Source organism: Parasteatoda tepidariorum, chromosome 6 (assembly GCF_043381705.1).
Source record: "Parasteatoda tepidariorum isolate YZ-2023 chromosome 6, CAS_Ptep_4.0, whole genome shotgun sequence".
In the NCBI taxonomy this organism is placed as follows: Eukaryota; Metazoa; Arthropoda; class Arachnida; order Araneae; family Theridiidae; genus Parasteatoda; species Parasteatoda tepidariorum.
Genome location: NC_092209.1, coordinates 29,752,108 through 29,771,169, shown reverse-complemented (window position 1 = coordinate 29,771,169; position 19,062 = coordinate 29,752,108). Strand labels below are relative to the sequence as shown.

The 19,062-nt window shown below is 27.0% G+C and overlaps 1 protein-coding gene and 1 long non-coding RNA gene across 3 annotated transcripts; one reads left to right on the top strand and one right to left on the bottom strand.

Annotated features, from left to right (window-relative positions):
- Positions 1-2,443: 2,443 nt before the first annotated feature.
- LOC107448303 (uncharacterized) lies at positions 2,444-5,984 on the bottom strand. Its single transcript, XR_001584642.3, has 3 exons — positions 5,658-5,984; positions 4,429-4,495; positions 2,444-4,118 (listed from the first exon to the last, which is right to left on the bottom strand). It is a non-coding gene; the product is annotated as an uncharacterized lncRNA (long non-coding RNA).
- A 76-nt stretch (positions 5,985-6,060) lies between these two features.
- On the top strand, positions 6,061-17,912 carry LOC107448313 (soluble calcium-activated nucleotidase 1). Of its 2 annotated transcripts, none has more exons than XM_071182186.1 (4): positions 6,061-6,299; positions 11,349-12,026; positions 15,443-15,646; positions 17,401-17,912. In XM_071182186.1, the coding sequence occupies exons 2-4, from the start codon at positions 11,405-11,407 to the stop codon at positions 17,769-17,771; spliced, it is 1,197 nt and encodes a 398-aa protein (XP_071038287.1). In that variant the 5' UTR covers positions 6,061-6,299; positions 11,349-11,404; the 3' UTR covers positions 17,772-17,912. The 2 variants fall into 2 exon arrangements, with proteins under 2 accessions (XP_071038287.1, XP_015918944.1); XM_016063458.3 differs by having other exon boundaries at positions 6,216-6,335.
- The last annotated feature ends 1,150 nt before the right edge of the window (positions 17,913-19,062 follow it).

Sequence of the window (19,062 nt, the reverse complement as noted above, 5' to 3'; positions counted from 1 at the left end):
TTTCCTACATGCAGATATCTGTGTTTACCTTGTACATATTATACACAATATATTAAGAAGAAACAACAATGTAGCTTTTAAAAAAATATTAAAAAAGAACACAATCTACAGTAAAGTTAAGAAATCTACCGCCAACAAGAAAACTGAAATCTAATAAAACATAGTAGTGGGATTTCTAAAGGATGGACAATGCCTCAAGTGCCCATTCAAGTTTTCCTGAAATTTAGCTTTGGGTCTAGTTACCAACAGTTTTAAGAAGTAAGAAAGGCAGGCCACACATTAAGGGAGACTCGCTTCCTCAATGCGTAGTTCGCCAAAGCACTGTGCGAGGCGGAGTTAAACCTCTCTTAACATATTTATATGGGGCAAACCTAAATGACATGAGGTGGTTTAATTAACCTTTTAACTTTTTTTTAACACTTATTGGGATTACAGCTTAAACACTCTCATTCTAAACCTTCCTCCTTCTGACACAGATTTTACCTCCAATAATGACCTCCTGCTGAGTACCCCTAAACTGAACTACTATTATTTAACACGACAGCCTATTTATGCGACAGCCTGAGGTTCTATTTCAATATCACTCACAACTTCTTTTGACCATTCCTATACTTTTCCTTATAGTTTTGTATACTTGCAATCTGACAAATGAACGACAATACTGTTATCAAAACACTATCTCATATTAATGTCAATTAACCATATCAAACAACCTACTGCATGGTTTAATTACTGGTTATGGTGGTTTAATTACTCTTATCACTCACACTTGGCAACCAAAGTTTTTTTTAAAATCTTATTTATTTAGTTTTTTACCAAAGACAAAGTAACTGAAGACCAATGTAGCCTTTAATCGTTTCTTAGAATGCACTTCAAAGGCAACACCTATGCAACCATAACACACATTCTGTATCCTTTACATATCAAAAACCACGATTACTTTTCATGATCGTTACACTAATATTGCAACTAAAATACGCATATTACTTGTGCTTCACTTTGCTCAAGTAGCACATTCAAAAGCTTATATGTTTCTTTCCTATTTTTTGTAACCACCCTTATTGGCAGAATTAAACCCATCACCACTTCAATAAAACACTCATGAATACACTTCAATAATTACATAATCATGAAAAAATCAGAGAAACATTTAAAAATTTTACCTTTTAAGTAAGGTCTTAATGAAACATCAATGCGAATTTCTTATCAGTTTAACATAAATACATTTCTTCTTTTGCTATTTTTGGTTTTCTGACAATACATACATACAAAATACTAACACTTAGCAAGTGTTTATTTTTTTTACAACTGTTTTTTTTTCTTAACATCATGAAATTATACTTAAGAATGGAAGAATTGAACAAAGCTAATTACTAAATGCTACCAGCAGCATTTATAAACACAGATCATCCCTGACATAACAAATTGTTTCTGAATCTTGATTAAAATACACGCAAGACATTTCAATAAAATAAGCTCCTTCTTTAAAAAAAAAAGCATGAAAGTTATTTCGAGTTTACTATATTACTTACCTGACCTAGAAAAGAAAAAAATATTAATATACGAAAATACAATATTTATTTACCTCCTTTTTAATTTTGCATTCTCTATCATTTCTGTTACGTTTAGCTGCAAAACACTTGCCTATTACACCAGAAGTACACATATTCTTGGAACTGATTTTATTACTTTACTCATGTATCATTGAAAGCCTACGGCTTTACCTTCCATAACTATTCTCATTGACAAAAAAAATTTTACTATTATCACTATCTATCTCATTCAACAATCATGAATGCACTTTAATATTGCCAATAAGATACACATTATAGTTCAGTTTTAATTATGACCCTCGACATATTAAAACACAACAATCACACTTAATAAAACACACACAAAATATTTAACAATAAACATATTATTCTTGTGCGTAACAGTCTTACTCTGCTTGTTTAGCACTTGACAACCCATAGCTTTTTTTATTTTTCATAACTGCTCTTATTGGCAGAACTGATGAACACTTTAATAACTACATAATTCTGTAAAATTAAAAACATTTAGTAACTTTTAAAAAACACTAAAGCAATTTTTTTACCAGTTGCATGGATTACAAAACTTGGAAAAAATTATTAAATGCCATGAAACACAGATCATCCTTGACATAACAAATTGTCTGATTAAAATATAGATAATTTAAAATACATGTAAGAAATTTTGATTAAAATACATATAAGCTATTTCAATAAAATGAACTCTCTATAAAAAGCATAAAAACTATTTTAAGTTTACTAAATTATTTATCTGATTTGGAAAGGGAAAAATATACAGATATGCAATAATTGTAAAATTTTGTTACATTTAGCTGCCAAATATGTGTCTAAAATTTAAATGTCTTGGAATTAATTTCTTTACGCTACCTATGAGGTACATGACAGCCTGTAGCTTTCTTTTTATTTTTGTAAATATTTCATTGACAAAAAACTTGTTGTATCACTATTATCTAACATTATAATACCTTAGTTATTATTATAAACCTTATGCAACATTCAGGAATGCACCCTATAAAGTACACATTTCTTATGAAAAACATAAGAAATAATCATCTTAAAAGAAACATTTTAATAATACATTTTTTTTTGTTGCTATGTTTAGTTACAATAAGTTACAATACAGGGACAATACATACATAAAGAATGCTCACACCTAGCAGTTGTTTTTTGTTATCAAACTTCACTCTGCAATGGCAGAATTTAATTAAAATACATGTAAGAAGGCCATTTTAATAAAATGAACTCATTCTATGAAAAGGTTTTAATTAATTTTAAAATGACTCAATTACTTACCTGACCTGGAAGGGAATAAATGTTATTATACAGAAATAAATTTTATTTTTTAGGTGTAAGCTAAATAAGAAATTCACATAAACCTCGAGATTAATTTTTTCACGCTAAGCACAGAGCAGGTAAAGGCCTATGGCTTTCTAATTTGTTTTCTATAACTATTCTCATTCAGAAAAACATTTATACAACTATAAAGCTTATACTACATTCATGAATACACTTTAAGCACATAGTTCTTAAAGAAAAATTTGAACATTGCAGCATATCTGGGAGTAAGAGATCACCTAAACGCTTCCTGCTCAGTTTTTATACAGCTTAATCTTTTTTAAAACCTCCCTACCAGATTTCTTTACACCCCTAAGAGAATGTCTTACACTATTTTGAAAATACACATCATAGATCAATTTTAATTAGGTGATCTTCAATTTATAATTGTCCTTAAAAAAATTTTATTTACACCCCTGACATAGTGAAAAACTAATCAAATGTAAAATACTACACTATAAATAATCATATTATCTTTGTGCTTAACATTCTTACTCTGCCATGATATCCTGTCGCTTTCTTCTTACTATCTATAACTATTTTTGTTTATAAAAAACTTGTTGAATTACTACCATAAATCTTATAAAAAATCAAAGACAAAGGTAAGAAAATCATAACTCTTATCTTAAAAGAAATGAAACATGAATGCAATTCTCTTTTCAGTTTTACATACATAAATTATTATTTGCTCTCATCTGAGAACACACTACACCTCATAATATATCAGTTATAATTATGTTAGCTGTAATTACACAATCTGAGCAATCTTAGAACTTTAGAAGAATCTTCTCAAACATAGAACTCTAACACTTGGCACCTGCAAATTTTCCTTTTAGATCACAGCTTTTGATGCCACAATTGATTTATAAACATAACAGATTACCTACACACAATTCATCTAGCAGCTGATCTTTTTAAACCACGTATGATTATTACTAACTATATCTATATAATTTCAACTAACCTGAGTAAATACACACAATCATTTTTTATACATTAAATATAATATTTTTTATATAGTAAATTCAATGACCTTTTCTATTACAATATACACAAAATATTACGTAACCTTCTAGAAACATCAAAACAGCCATTCGATTAATGCAAACAAAAGAATTATTAAACAATAGATAATAACCAAAAAATTGTAATACCTTTTACTTACTTTAATCCCATCTTCTTTGACAATCACATCCAATCAGACAAAAACTGCTAAACCTCAATTCAGCTTTTCTTAAAAAAAAATTAAAAAGAAAACTATAATTAGGTTAGTAAAATACTTTCATTTAAATACATATGTTCAATCATACAACAATAAACCCTTATCCCTCTCCTTTATGAATTAAAAAAAAGTGAATAATAATGGGATAATCTTAAACCTAAATAAGAACGGCGAAATAAAAATCATCATAACAACAAAACTGTAAAAATGATTGAAATTCCACATGAGTAACTTACTGAAAGATTTTATTTTAATCATAATAAATACTACAACAGATCTATAACAGATAATAACCAAGAAATTGAAAAACCTCATGCATACTTTAGTTTTATCCTCTTGGTTGATCACCTCAAACAGCTAAATATCTTTCAATGGTCAAGCTTTAGTCCTGTTTTAAAAAAAGTACCATAATTATTAGTCACATATTAAAATAAATTCAAATACATTAACAAGAATTAAGGAAAAAGCACTTAGTGGAAAAAAATATTGATTTATTTAAAACAAACATATTATTATTACAAATCAAAATAATTATAATAGTTCTAAATCTCAATTTTAAAAAAATCTATCATATGAGTGAGTAGTTGCATTCAATATTTAAGATCACTATCTTAATAGTTTAAAACCTTAAAATAAAATCCACATGGGTTATCACAATCATAATTTTAATAGTTCTAAATTTTAAATGAATAGGTAAATCATCATAATGATTGAGTTGTAGACATGGACGATTGTAACGATTGATTAAAAAGAAATATTCTCAGTATAAATTTTAAACTGAATAACACCTAGCACATTAATAGTAAAAATATATTACAATTATTTTAAAAACATGTGAGATTTGCGGAATAAAATTTATTACAACACTAAAGAGGTGAAAGTGATTAAAATCCTACATGAATTAAGGAAAGAACACTAAGAGATAAAAATAAGTATATTTAAGATCACTATCTTAATAGTTTAAAACCTTAGAATAAAATCCACATGCGTTATCACAATCATAATTTTAATAGTTCTAAATTTTAAATGAAAAATAGTATATATCATATGATTGAGTTGTAGCCACATGGATTAAAAGAAATATTCTCAGTATAAATTTTAAAATGAATAATACCTCACACAGTAATTAGTAAAAATATATAACTATAATTTTAAAAACATGTGAGATTTGAGGAATAAAATTTATTACAACACTAAAGAGGTGAAAGTGATTAAAATCCTACATGAATTAAGGAAAGAACACTAAGAGATAAAAATAAGTTCATTAAAGATCACTATCTTAAATGTTTTAAATCATAAAATAAAAACCACATGGGTAATCACAATAATTCTAAATTGTAAATAAAAAATAATATGTATCTTATGATTGAGTTGCTACCACAAGGATTAAAAGAAATATCCACGAAGAACACACAGAGGATAAAAAAAATGAGTAAATTTAAGATCACTTAATTAAAAACCCGATCAACTTAATTTTATAATCTAGATTGAATAATTAAATCTAATATTAAATAATAATAAAATCTAATATTTATAAAATTTCCACTTACCAAAATTCACAGCTCACGTTCAGCATAGTACTACGGGGGAGGAGTGATGCAGGAGGGAGAACAATCGCATCAATGCGCATGCGCTATAAAAACTGGTTTGGTTTATCATCTTAGTCATCTTCCACTGCAAGAAGCCCTCAGGCAAAACTGTGCGATTTCTATGATTTAACATTAGGGGTTTTCGCTGTCTTTAGATGTTTGTTTTGTTTTCCGGCCTGCAAATCTGACATTTCCTTCTGATTCCATTTAATCAACTTATTCAACTTATGCGTTCATAATAACTAACTAACAATTAGATTTTGCGACGTAGAAGTAGCATACGGTTTTAAAAGTGTAATATATCGAACAAAATGAAACTTGTACACGTTGATGATTAGACTCACTAATGATCCTCACACTGAGTTCAGCAAAATAAATGTATAGACAAAATGAAAAAATAAATATCAGCAGCATGAAATAATATTTTTTATAATAGTAATCTTCATTTTGGATAGTAATATAATTTTTCGCTCATAAAGTAAATGATGGAGCATTAATGATAAAATCAATGTTTCATAAGCAGAAGAAGTTTTGTTGTTGATTTAAATGATAACCAATCAATCAATATCCTTTTTCTTACGTTTATTTGTCACCGTATGACATGTTTGTATTCCAATTTTTTCAGATATTATTTCATTTGTAAGATTTTTATGAATATTATGAAATTCTATTATTTTATTTTTTGATGTTGATGTTTGAATTGTTAGATTCTTTGATGATTTTTCTTGGTTTCAGATTCCCTTTCTTTAAAAATGTGATTTTTTAAAAACATTGTATTTTTCCTGATTTAATTTTAAAAAATTTTCATGTGGATAAGTTAAATTTTTTTAATGTTAATAGATTTTAAAATGAGTTCAAAATAATCATTTAAATTTGCTTCTTATATAAAACCTTAAAATATAAACAATTATCTTAAGAATTGCCACTTTTTTTAGTTAGATGCTCTTTTGAAAATGAATCAAATTTGTAAATATTTAATTTTAAGTATTATTTATTTTTTTAGTGTTTTTTATTATTATTATTGTGTATATTATTATTCATTGTTCCAATTAAACTATAGTTTTCCTTAAAATTAGTTTAAATTAAATGGAATATTACTTAGTTAACAAATAAGAAATGATTTTCTTTACATTAAAAACCGTTTAAAGTGTTCCCCAAAAATTGACATTTGAAAGAAGTTAGTTATTATTTTTATTTTATACTGAGGTAATTCAACCTTCAATTCAGATAATATTATAACTTATAGACCATGGGGCAAAATGACCTGAGTATACAATACGATTGGGTCATGACAAATATATACAAATTATACAAGACAAATTCTTTAATGTTTAATAGATATTATTTTTGCTTACATGTGCAACAATTCAAAGTAAACAATAATGTAAGCAGTTATATCAAACTTCTGATGCACCTTTAAAACTGTAATTTATGAAAGGTCAGTTAATTTTTTAAATTTTATATTTAAGTAATTATTTAATAATTTAAATTATTTAAAAGTTAATTTTGCTTACATTTGAAATAATACTAGTATATGCTATAATAAAATCTTATTATGATTATAAATAAAATTAATGATGGGTAACCAAATGTACTGAATAATAATAAGTTTCTTCAAAGTAAACAATAATACTAATGTGAAGTCAAAAAAGCCTGTTTTATTCTTTAGAATTATATAGTCAATTAAACCATCAATCAATCAATCAAACCATAACACATACACAAATTGAATACACTTGTTGCTTCTTAACTTTCAATTGCCTTCCAACTTTTATATTATGAAATTTCATGTTTTATATTTATATATAGCATAATAAATGTATGCAAAAACGAAGGAAAAAAACAAAGAAAATTAAAAAAAACAATAAGTTATATTTACTGCGCATAAGCTGCAAGTAAATGGAACTCATAAAATAGGTTCAAAATGTTGAGAAAACATGGGAAAAATTGCAGAACAATGAAAAAGGGGGGGAAAGAAAAATAATAAAAAATTGGTGAAAATCAGGGAAATAAATTATATAATCTTTTAATCAGCTCAAACGATTATATCTGCAAAAAGTAGTGTTTATATCTTTTATTTTCCGGATTTTTATTAATTTTTTCCCTTTTTATTATCATTTTTCTTTTTCCCTTTTTTCGTTGTTCTGTAATTTTTTCTCTACATTTTGAATTTAATTCATTAGCTTATTATTTAACCTTAGATTAGGGGTGCTCAACCTGCGGCCCGCGGGCCAAATGCGGCCCGCCAACCCTCGATGTGCGGCCCGCGGCAGCAATCTGAACAAAATGAAGAGAAAAAAATTAAATATTTGTTTTTGAAAAATAATAAAAAAAATTCGGTAATTTAAATTTACACTTTTAAGTTTTTGACGCACCCAATCTCAATCAGTGTAGTTTTTCGATGGTTAACGGTACGGATTTCAGCATAGTTTTAAAAATCGCAATATTTTTAATACATCATTATTACGATTTACGAATTTTAATTACCACTTTTGACGCTTTTCGTATGTGCCGATTCCAATGACTTTTCGGTAGTTATTGCTACCCATTTTCAAGTAGTTTCTGAAATAGCGATTTTTGAAAGTTATGAAACGCTTTATTTGTGCAAACTTCATGGAAAATCTAAATGACTTTAGATCCTTTCTTCAACAGTTATTGCTGCACATTTCCGCCCGGTTTTTAAAACTTCGATATTTTAGCACGATATTATTACGAATCGCGAGTAAAGAATCGCTCATTTAGATAACCATTTTTTGACATGGCTTATTTGTAACGATTTTATCGCAAATCAAATTATTTTTCAATCGTTATTTTAGAAATTATTGCTACACATTTCTACAAGGTTTTGAAAGTACCGATATTTTTTATACGCTATTGCGACATTTTAATTTCAAATCTCGCATTTAAATTACATAAAATTTTGATGGACTTTATTTACTCCAATTTCATCTAAAATATTAAAGTATTTTGGTTATTGTTTTAGTAGTTATTACGTTTTCCCCGTGATTTAAAAAGATTATGATATTTTTAATACTATGGTTTGACAGCAAGCGAGTTTTGAATCGCGCATTAAAATAATTATTTTTTACGTGCTCTGTTTGTGCCGATTTTATCATTTGCGTTGTACCGATTTTAACACGCATTTTTTAAGAGGTTTTTCGAACGTGTTTTTTCTTCTTTCCCGTTATTGCTGCATTTTTATTTGTGATTTAGAATATACCTGATATTTTCACACAATATTACAACTCGTGAAATTCGATTCAGTTTTAATTTTTTTTCGTAACTTAAAAAGTAATTACGTATCTTAGCCAAATCAACACCTTCCCAGGAAAAAAAAACGAGATGTGTTTATATTAAACGCGGTCCGTTTTGCAAAAAAAATAATTCAAAACACGGCATAATTCTTTAGTCCCATGAACACGTGCAAGTTTAACAACACACATCGAACCTATTCTTTTTGTTGTCACATGTAATTTAAAAGTCATACATCGTAATTTGTATTTACGCTATCTGAAAATTGCGCATCGCATTTCGTATTAACATTAACGAGATTTAAAAATAATCCATCGCGTTTCGTATTTACGGGATTTAAAATCACATATCGCGATTCGTGTTCTGGCGTTTAAAATATCATCCGTTGCTACTTTTCTCGCAATTCATATGCACGCGTTTTAAAAACCATATATCGCGATTCATATTCATGCATTTTAAAAATCAAGTGTTGTGAGTAGTCCTTTCGCAATTTAAAAGCCACACGATTCGTATTCACGCGATTTGAAAAACAAGCATCGAGTTTATTATTTACGCAATTTAAAAATCACACATGGCAATTCGTATTCAAGCAATTAAAAAATAACACATAGCAATTCGTATTCAAGCAATTAAAAAATAACACATCGCTATTTGTATTTCCGCGATTTAAAAACCCAGAAAGGAAGAACACCATCTAGGACAAATTCCAAAACTGATTATGTTATTTGCTCTAAGTTTAATACTACCCACAACAACAGCTTTTGTCGAAAGACTGTTTTCCAGAATGAATTTGGCCTGTTCAAAATTACAGAGTAGTCTTTAAATACAATCATTACATTTTCATTTAATGGCTCAAAAAATATCACATGATCAAGTATATAAAATTATCACAATATTCAAAAATTTTGCAAATTACAGTGTAACCATTAAGAAATTTTTTAAACCATTTTCTATCTTCTTGGAGCATTTTATATCATTTATGATTATATGCTGGGAAATGATTTGTATATCATTAAATTTTAACTGTATAAAAAATTTAATCAAGATAAGTTTCGAAAAGTAATGTAAATTTTATTGATTGTTAATTGATTGTGTATTAATTGTAAATAGTAAGTGTCATGTTAAAAATATATTCGTCATAAAAAGTTGTAAACAAGTATCTTAATAGTTTTTTATTATTAAGGAATATAGTTCCTTAAAATTTAATGTGTTTTCTTCTTTCTTTTTCTTCCCTCTCTTAGCCTCTTATTATTAATTTAAAATAAAAATGTCTGAAAGATAAAGTACATTCCCTAATAAATGCTAAGTCTTATTTTCCACTTAAGGGGTTTAGTTTTAGTTTTAATCATTTTTAACCCTATAAACTTTCTTTAAATCAAAGTATTTAACTTGAATTTATATTAATGACTAGAATATTTATTTATTTGAAATTTAATTCTATGAAAAAAAAATTAACGTTAAAATTTATGTTTAAATGGACTTTTGTATTTTGTAATGTGATAAAAAAAATTTCAATTTTTCCATAGTTTTTTAATTATTTCAATTTATCTAAATTTTTTCTGATAAATTGATTCTGATTTTCGAATTCTGTTTTCCTTCTTAAGTAATCAGTTTTGCATTTTCTAATTTTAAACGTTTTAAAGTATTGTATTTTCTGCAAAGAGATTACAAGGTTAACTGACAAAAAGAATTTAGTGTTATAAAAACAATGATGTTTATATAACAATCACAACCAACAATTGCTTTCAATATGTCGGTCTAAACACTTTGGCATGCGGCCCTTCATTGGTCAATCTGCTATGCATGTGGCCCTTCACTGAAAAAGGTTGTGCACCCCTACCTTAGATCCTAAAACTAATTTAGAATTGCATCTGCTAAATTTCTTCTCAATAAACTAGATTTTACTTATTTATTTATTTTTATCTTTAGTGGAGACACGGCATTGACAAAAAGCTAGATATATCATATAGCTATTTTTTTAACACTAGCATAGGCTAGATTTCAATGTAATATTATATAATATTATTGATATATTATTTTTCTTTATTTTATACTTAAATTAATTTCATTTGTTTTTCATGTTTGAATGTAAACCTATTTCCTATATTTTAAAACTAAAGGTTAGTCCAAGATATTTTGTGACTTGTATTAACACTTAAAATAAACAAATTTCGAAAGTGAATAAACTTATTGCAAATAACTAAAAATTATTATTATATGACCTTAAATATTTTATTCAAAATTATATGTTTCTTAAATTATACATTTTTGGTCTAAGTGCAAATTTGTTATTAATAATTTTTCTCAAAAAATTATTACTGTATTAAAAGTATTATTACTGTTATTAAGATTTTAAAATATTGCATTTGTTTGCTGATCTTTGCACTACACTCCTTTTAGATCAAAGACTAAGTAATGAAATGGAAATTCAGAAGAAAACTTAGTGAAGTTAAATAATGCACCCTTCAATAAAAGACTGGCGCCAAGCCGTTCGAATGCCAACAGCATACAGAGTGGGAAATTCCACTCTGCGAATACAAACTCAATTTGTAGTTGGGGTAGCTATAATTGGTGTTTCTTTCTTAATACTCTTGTATGCCATTTTACCTTATACCAGGCATCGACAAATGGTCAGTGATATTCATCATCATGATGAACATGGCCACCTGCATGTAACTGAAGTCAAGCCAAAATGTTGGTCATATAATTCAACTTACCCATTGACTAACCCTTCAACAACACCTAAAGGAATTCGTTACAGAATAGCAATAATTTCAGATTTAGACACTGATTCTAAAGATAAGCAAAAAAATTACACTTGGACAAGTTATTTAAAAAGAGGATTTTTAACTATAGACACATCAAGAAAGTATGTCAGTGTTGAATGGGATCCAGAGCCTGTTATTTTGAAGTCTACTCTGTCAGAAAATGGTCGGGGTATGGAGCTTTCAGAATTGGTTGTTTTTAACGGCAAAGTACTCGCTTTTGATGATCGTACTGGTATCATTTATGAGCTAAAAGAAAACAAGGCTATTCCATGGATACTACTTACGGATGGGAATGGGAAGATTCCGAAAGGTATTTCTTTTCATTTTTAGAGTTAAGATACTAAGGTGCACAGCCTGTTACTTTTGATATTGAATTAGTTTATTTTATTTATTTTTTTGTAATATGGCTATAATCTAAAATAATTTGTAGTACTATGTATTCTGAGTTAATTAGAGGCACTTAATTTTATTCTTTATTGAGCACTGTAACTATTAAAACCATTTTTTCCCCTCTTATTGAGTTTAAACAAAGTTTTCACTTAAGATGATTATAGATTATAAAACTACAATCGGGAAAAAACAAGTTCTCACGCATAAGTAAAGTCTTTCATGAGTTAAGTTTGACTTGGAAAAAATAAGCTTTACTTTCTCAATAGGTTGATCATCTCGTCTAATTTAGATCTAGAGTAATTTTTTAACAAAGCAAGCTTCCGACAGTTGCTTCTAAACCTAGACAAGTGAAAGTGGAAAATTTCCACCTCTGGAAGTGATTAGAAATCTTTCGCTTTCCAATGACTAGCATTAGATCGTTCATTTTTTTTCCTGTATTTTTGTTCTTTAATTAATTGTTGTGATATTATTTTTTTGCGCTCAATTTTTATTTTTATGCAAATTTTAAAAAGTTTGTCGGCTGATTTTGACATGCCATGTGATTTTCATAATATTATCTTATCTGATTTTGTTTAACTATGAATTTTGTTAAAATTGAATACATTTTAATTTTAACAAAATACAAGTACATTTTTCAAAAACAGTCCAAATACATTTTTTATATTTGATTTGCCATTTCTATTTTCAGATATTTGACTAGTTTAATATATTTCTTTTCAAAGTGAAGTTTTAATAAATAATACTTACCAATTATAAATAAGAAATGAGCATATTTTTTTAATATCAGTATCTTTTAAAATTTTACAATACAAATGATAAATATGACATCAACTATCTACCATATAAAAATTGTTGGTAAAAAATACCTGAGTTGCATAAGAAATTTTGAATTGTTTTTCTATATAATTTCAACAAACTTTAAAAAGACACAGAAATTAAAATGTTAAAATTTCACAAATATGTATATACTATTTATGTTAAAAGATTTAAATCTTTTGATGTTTATTTTCTTTAATTCATTTATTTGTACTAAATTTATTTTTTATTTGTTAACTTATGTTTTTTTTTTCACTTTATTTATTTTTATTTCTGCTATCTCAAAAAGTTCAAACTGAATGTATTTCAAAGAATTTTGTAAAATTTAAAGAAGTAGATATAACAATTAGAAAAATTAAATAAATTTCATTCTTTCACAAGAAAAAGTTGAAATAATTTAGAATAAAAAATATTTTTATTTCTCACCGCTTATAGATCACTATCTTAAAAAATTCTTATGAAGAAGTAATAAGAAATAATTCGAATTATATTTTATGTCTGCACCATCGGTTTCTCAAATTAAGTTGCATTCTATTTTAATATAAATCAAACAAATAACAGTTTCACTTTTGTAATAAGGAAGTAACTGATTTTAGATTATGATTTGAAGTAAAAATATATATATATATTGCTTTGTAATCCCAAATAATTTATCTTCATCAAATCTTGTAATATGCTGAATCATAAATTTAATCCAAGGTCACAGCATTGTGCTTTTAGTGTATTTTTCTGAAGTGCAATCAAACCTTGTTAAGGCATCAATGGGTGGGATTTTAAAAATAATTGCAATAATTAAAGTGACATGGACAAGCTGTAAAAATTATTAATTTGAATTAAATAAAATTGTAAAAAGTTCCCTTTTAAGAATACTATCTGTCAGGACACTTCTATGTCAAATGCAACAAAGACATTTCAGACTGAGGTACATCTTTGCAAAATACTTTTCATGATTGAATTGATCAGTTAATTTGTATGGGTCCTGTACAGGAATTGTGATAGAACTGCCCATCATTATTTGAAGTTTGATCACTTATAAATTTTAATATTAAAAAAATTGTGACATTTACTAAGTTTGCTTGTTTTAAAAGCTATAAATAGTCACAGAAATACAGCTGTGTTCGGATACCGATAAAAGTTCTTCATTATCAAACCAAACTATAGTATGTTTATGTTGTTTCTAATAACTTCAAGCTCATCAGCCTTTGGCCTTAAGTCAAGAATGTATGTCTTTCGTTTGATGAGAGAGCACCGCAATGGGGAAATTACGTCTTAGTGTTGAACCTCATGGATAGACGGCAGCACCTCTCATTCATGGGGCCACTTCCTCAATTTAACCCACTGACGGTTCTGCACGTAAAAAGTCGCATTTTAACCTGCAGTCTTCTCTGCATAGCAAAACCGGTTTTCCCATGTTAATTGATAGGGAAACTGTGTGTAGGGGAGAAACATTCTCCCAATTTTGCCCATTTCCTTAACCGCCAGTGAGTTAAGCATAGATCCGAAGGGGAAGGAAATTTTCTCGAGATCCCTGTACCCATGGTAATGCTCAGTGACAAATCACAGGATTTCCGATTTTACAGATTTTACGAGCATGTGCATCGCATTTACTCGAGTCTAACAGAGTCGAGGATCGAACCTCTACCTCCGATTCTCTAACCACTGGGCTACCATGGCCCATGTATAATTGTTTCTGTGATAATATTTATGCTTTTTTCAGACTGTTTCATATATAGCTCAAATTTAACAATTTCTTCTAAACATAATAATCAGAGATCTATAAATGCCAATTGCTTAAAATCATAGCTAATAATTTTTCAATATCATATAATACTGAAATACTAATAATACTATACAATTAATATGTTTGAAAATATTAACAATAATATAATATTTTTACTATATATTTTAGAGTAATATTTTAGAAGAATGGAAAGTAAAAGCAAAAAGCTGTTGCACTATTCTCCATTCTATAACATGCCAACTTCTAGAAATTTTTTTATTTTTGTAAACTGTACATAGTTAATTTATTAAATTCAAATTTTCAAGTTTCTTTTTTTTCAAAAATGTTTATTTGGAAAATAGAAATAAAAAACACAGCTTATAATGGCTCCGAAAAAATTTTCATTTTTGTAGATTCCTGTTAATAATTAATTTATTAAAGCTTTCAAATTTCTTTTGTCTATTCAAAATGTTTATTTGTAAAAGATAAATAAAATAAAAAATTATAATATGTGTGACACATTTTTATGCAATTTAATTTAAACTTTCATCAGTTCAATTTTTTATGTGCATTTTTATCAAATATTTTATTCTTTTTTGTATAGAAGTGAAAAAACAGTCTATAATGACTCGTAAAAATTTTTCATTTTTGTGAACTCCGGTAAATATTTATTATCTAATTAAAGTTTTTAATCTTTTTTTTCCTCGAAATGTCCATTAGAAAAATATAAACGGTTTATAATAATTAATTCTATTTTTATAAGTATTTTCATCAAATATTTTATTCATTTTCTGTAATAGGCTTCAAATGTGAATGGGCCACTGTGAAAAATCAACATCTCTATGTGGGAGGACTGGGAAAAGAATGGACTTCATCTAAAGGAAAGCTACTTAATTTCAATCCCCAATGGGTAAAAGTTATTTCACCACTTGGTGAAGTTGAACATAAAGATTGGAGAAATAACTACCTAAGTCTTCGAAGATCAGCAAACATAGAATTTCCTGGTTTGTAATTATTTGCAATATAACTCACCTAATATTTACTATTATTCACACTATAGCTCATATTCCTTTTATAATAATTTTAATCAGTTTTGTGGTGAAATTTTCAGTGGGAGATCACTAAAAACTCCAACATTATTTTTTTAACAATATTTTGTATCATGTAAACACTATTGGAATACATTAAGATTCAAGCAGAAGACCAACCAAATTTAAAATATTTTAAAAAAAATAATAAATTAAATAAAAATTGAATCAAGTTAAATGAAACTTTTCTTTATAACTGTATTTGGTTTAAAATTATTTAAACTATGACCAATTTAAAGTAAGATTTTCCCATTTTATTTAGAATTGTTCTTCTGAATTTATGTTATCAGCTGGGATGGAAAAGGGTATTTTAAGAATATGGGTCATTGGCAGATGACTTCAGTACTCAAATATGTTCAGTCAAATATGTCTACTGCAAAAATATGATATTGCATATAGAACTACTTTTTATAAAACTTTAAAAGAATAAAAAAATTCATCACACAACAACTTCAAAAATTAATAAACTTTACAATAAATAAAAAACAATTGCCATTAATAAAAACCATTACCATTGAGAAATTAGTGAAAAATGCTATTTTATCGAAAAATCAATGGAAGTAGTACTACATTCTTCCAAGTACCCCCTCAACTACACCTCTGATCTGCTTCATAACTCATAATATGAGTAATTATTTGCAGTATTTACTTATGCAATGTTTGTAATTATTTGCTCTATACCTTACTGGAGAAGCATGTTAAGTGGCAATTCGAAAACAATTGTTGTTTTTTTTAAGTTATAGTTGGCATAAGTCATAATATTGTTATATAGTTATAATATAGTTGATATAAGTTATACATAACATTATTAGCTATGTTAATGCTTAATTAAAAGTTGATCAATTAACAACTATCAATAATATAATATAATCAATTGAAACAAGTCTTATGTAAATTGTTTCCTGGTGTTTTATACATTGAAGGCTGATTTTTTCCAAATTCACAAAAACATCATTGAGCGTGTTCTACTAAGATTAAGCTCTTAAATAGAGTCTTTTATTTTTATGAAAGAAAAATTAGTTTATTTGACAAAGATGTAACTCACATACTCTATTTTATATATCATTTTATTCTATTTTCCGCTCCTCAAGTATTTTTCTTGCTGCCTTAAAATTTCACTAAAAGGGCTTGGAATTTAAATATGGTTTTAAGATCCCTCTCAAAACCTTTAAAAAATTATATAAATTGTATGTTAAAAATGCTCTAATTATCATTCTTTGTGCAATCAAATTTTAACAATGATTCAAGTAAAATTTAATTCTTTGTCTCACGTTCATCTTGTAGTACATAACCACTTCACGAAACGTTAACAACACAAAGCTGAACAGAAAATTTAAAAAAGTGAAAAAATAAAGGAAATATCAGAGAATTTATATTAAATATATCAGAAGTTTTTTTTTTTTTTAGAAAATTGGTTTTGTAAATTATTTTTAATTATTTATTTTCAACTCGTATCGCTAACTTAAAAGTGTATGGTAATATATTTGTTGTATAAGAATAAGACATAACTGAATAATTATTCATAAAATTTATTCCACTGGTTATAAAAATCAGGGAAGTTTGATAAAATCAGCCTAAGAATTTTTTTTCTTAGGCTGTGGCTTTCTGCTGTTTTTTCTCAGGCATTTTTCTGTGGCCATCCTTATCTAACTTTTCTTCATTTAATTCAGGTTATATGATTCATGAAGCCGCAGCATGGAGTGAAATTCATAAACATTGGTTTTTCCTGCCAAGAAGATCCAGCCCTACCATCTACAATGACAAAGAAGATGAAAAGAAAGGTACCAACTTACTCTTGAAAGCCAATGAGGACTTTACTCAAATCTCCCTAAGCACAATTGGACCTCTCATACCAACACATGGATTTTCTTCTTTCAAGTTTATACCTGGTACTTCTGATTCTGTTATAATTGCTTTAAAAACAGAAGAAAATGAAGGACAGATTGCCACTTTCATTACAGCTTTTACGTTGGATGGAGAAATATGGATGCCTGAGACTGAGATTAGTAAATATAAATTTGAAGGCATAGAATTTATTTAGGATTTTTAAATTTCTTTTTCACGCACACACACGTTGAATTACCACCCTATAGGAAATATATTGTAAAAATAAGCATTGTAAATTTTTTAAGTTATATTATTTAAAATTGTTATTTATTTTAAATAAAAGAATTGATTATTTTGTTTGTTTTTAGATTATTTTAGCAATTTTATGCAACACACACTAAAGTGCTCTGTAATCATTATTAGTCTAACTTAAAAAGCTCTTAACAATGCAAAACGTAAATAGTTAAGCACTAGCAATTATTATACTCTGTCATTATGATAAATGTTAGAAATCAGTACAGTCATTTCAAAATTACTAAGAACTTTTTAGGGAAGAAACAATACCATATCTTTGAATGCCAATCTTTATGATTTTTCATTGAAAATTGGAACATTATATTCAATTATCATTGAATTTGGAAACTATATTCTCCCCCTAAGTTAAAGAACAATGAATTTGATGATGCAATTGTTTCTGAGCTAAAACGTTTTTTCTGGTCAAGTGCTAGATTCCAATATTTTTTGTAGTGAAAAAGGGCAATATGACAAATAATTTTTAGCACTCACTTTAATTGACTAAATAAATTTCTTTTAAAAAAGTAAACTCAGATCCAATTACAAAAAGCATGCTTATGTAAATCAAATGCTAAGTAATTCAAATGACATGCATCAACTCAATTTTTTCTAGTGATAGAAAAAACTAAGTTACCTACACTTCTTTTTTTTTTCACCAGCTTTACTTTTTTATTGTTTGGGTAAAAATATATATCAGTTCTTTAAATAAAAGTATTCTCTAATTTCACTTGTGACTTAAAATCCTTCTCAAACAAAAATTAAACTGAAAACTTTTAAGAGTCATGGATAAAACTACATTTTGTTCGTAATGTAAAACAATTTTACTTTTGGTATGACTTATCCTGTAAACTATTTTCATGACGATTTGCTTTTATTATAGAACTATGCATTATTTATAAATGCATTAAAATGTGCTACTCTAATGCTTTAATATGTAGTACATATATTATAAAAATATAATATGTATGCTTTAGTAAAAGAATTCACACACAAAAAACCTAAGTTCTGCTAATTAACTTTCTATCATAAGAAAAATCAGAAATAATATTTAGTTTATTATTATGCTTAGTTAATCTGAAATATAATTAAATGAATATTTCAAAATAATTATTAACATTTTAAAAATAAAAAAATTGATTTATACGGAAAAAAAATAGAATGTTGCAAATTGCAAACGTTATTACAAATAGAGTTCTACAGAGAATTATTAG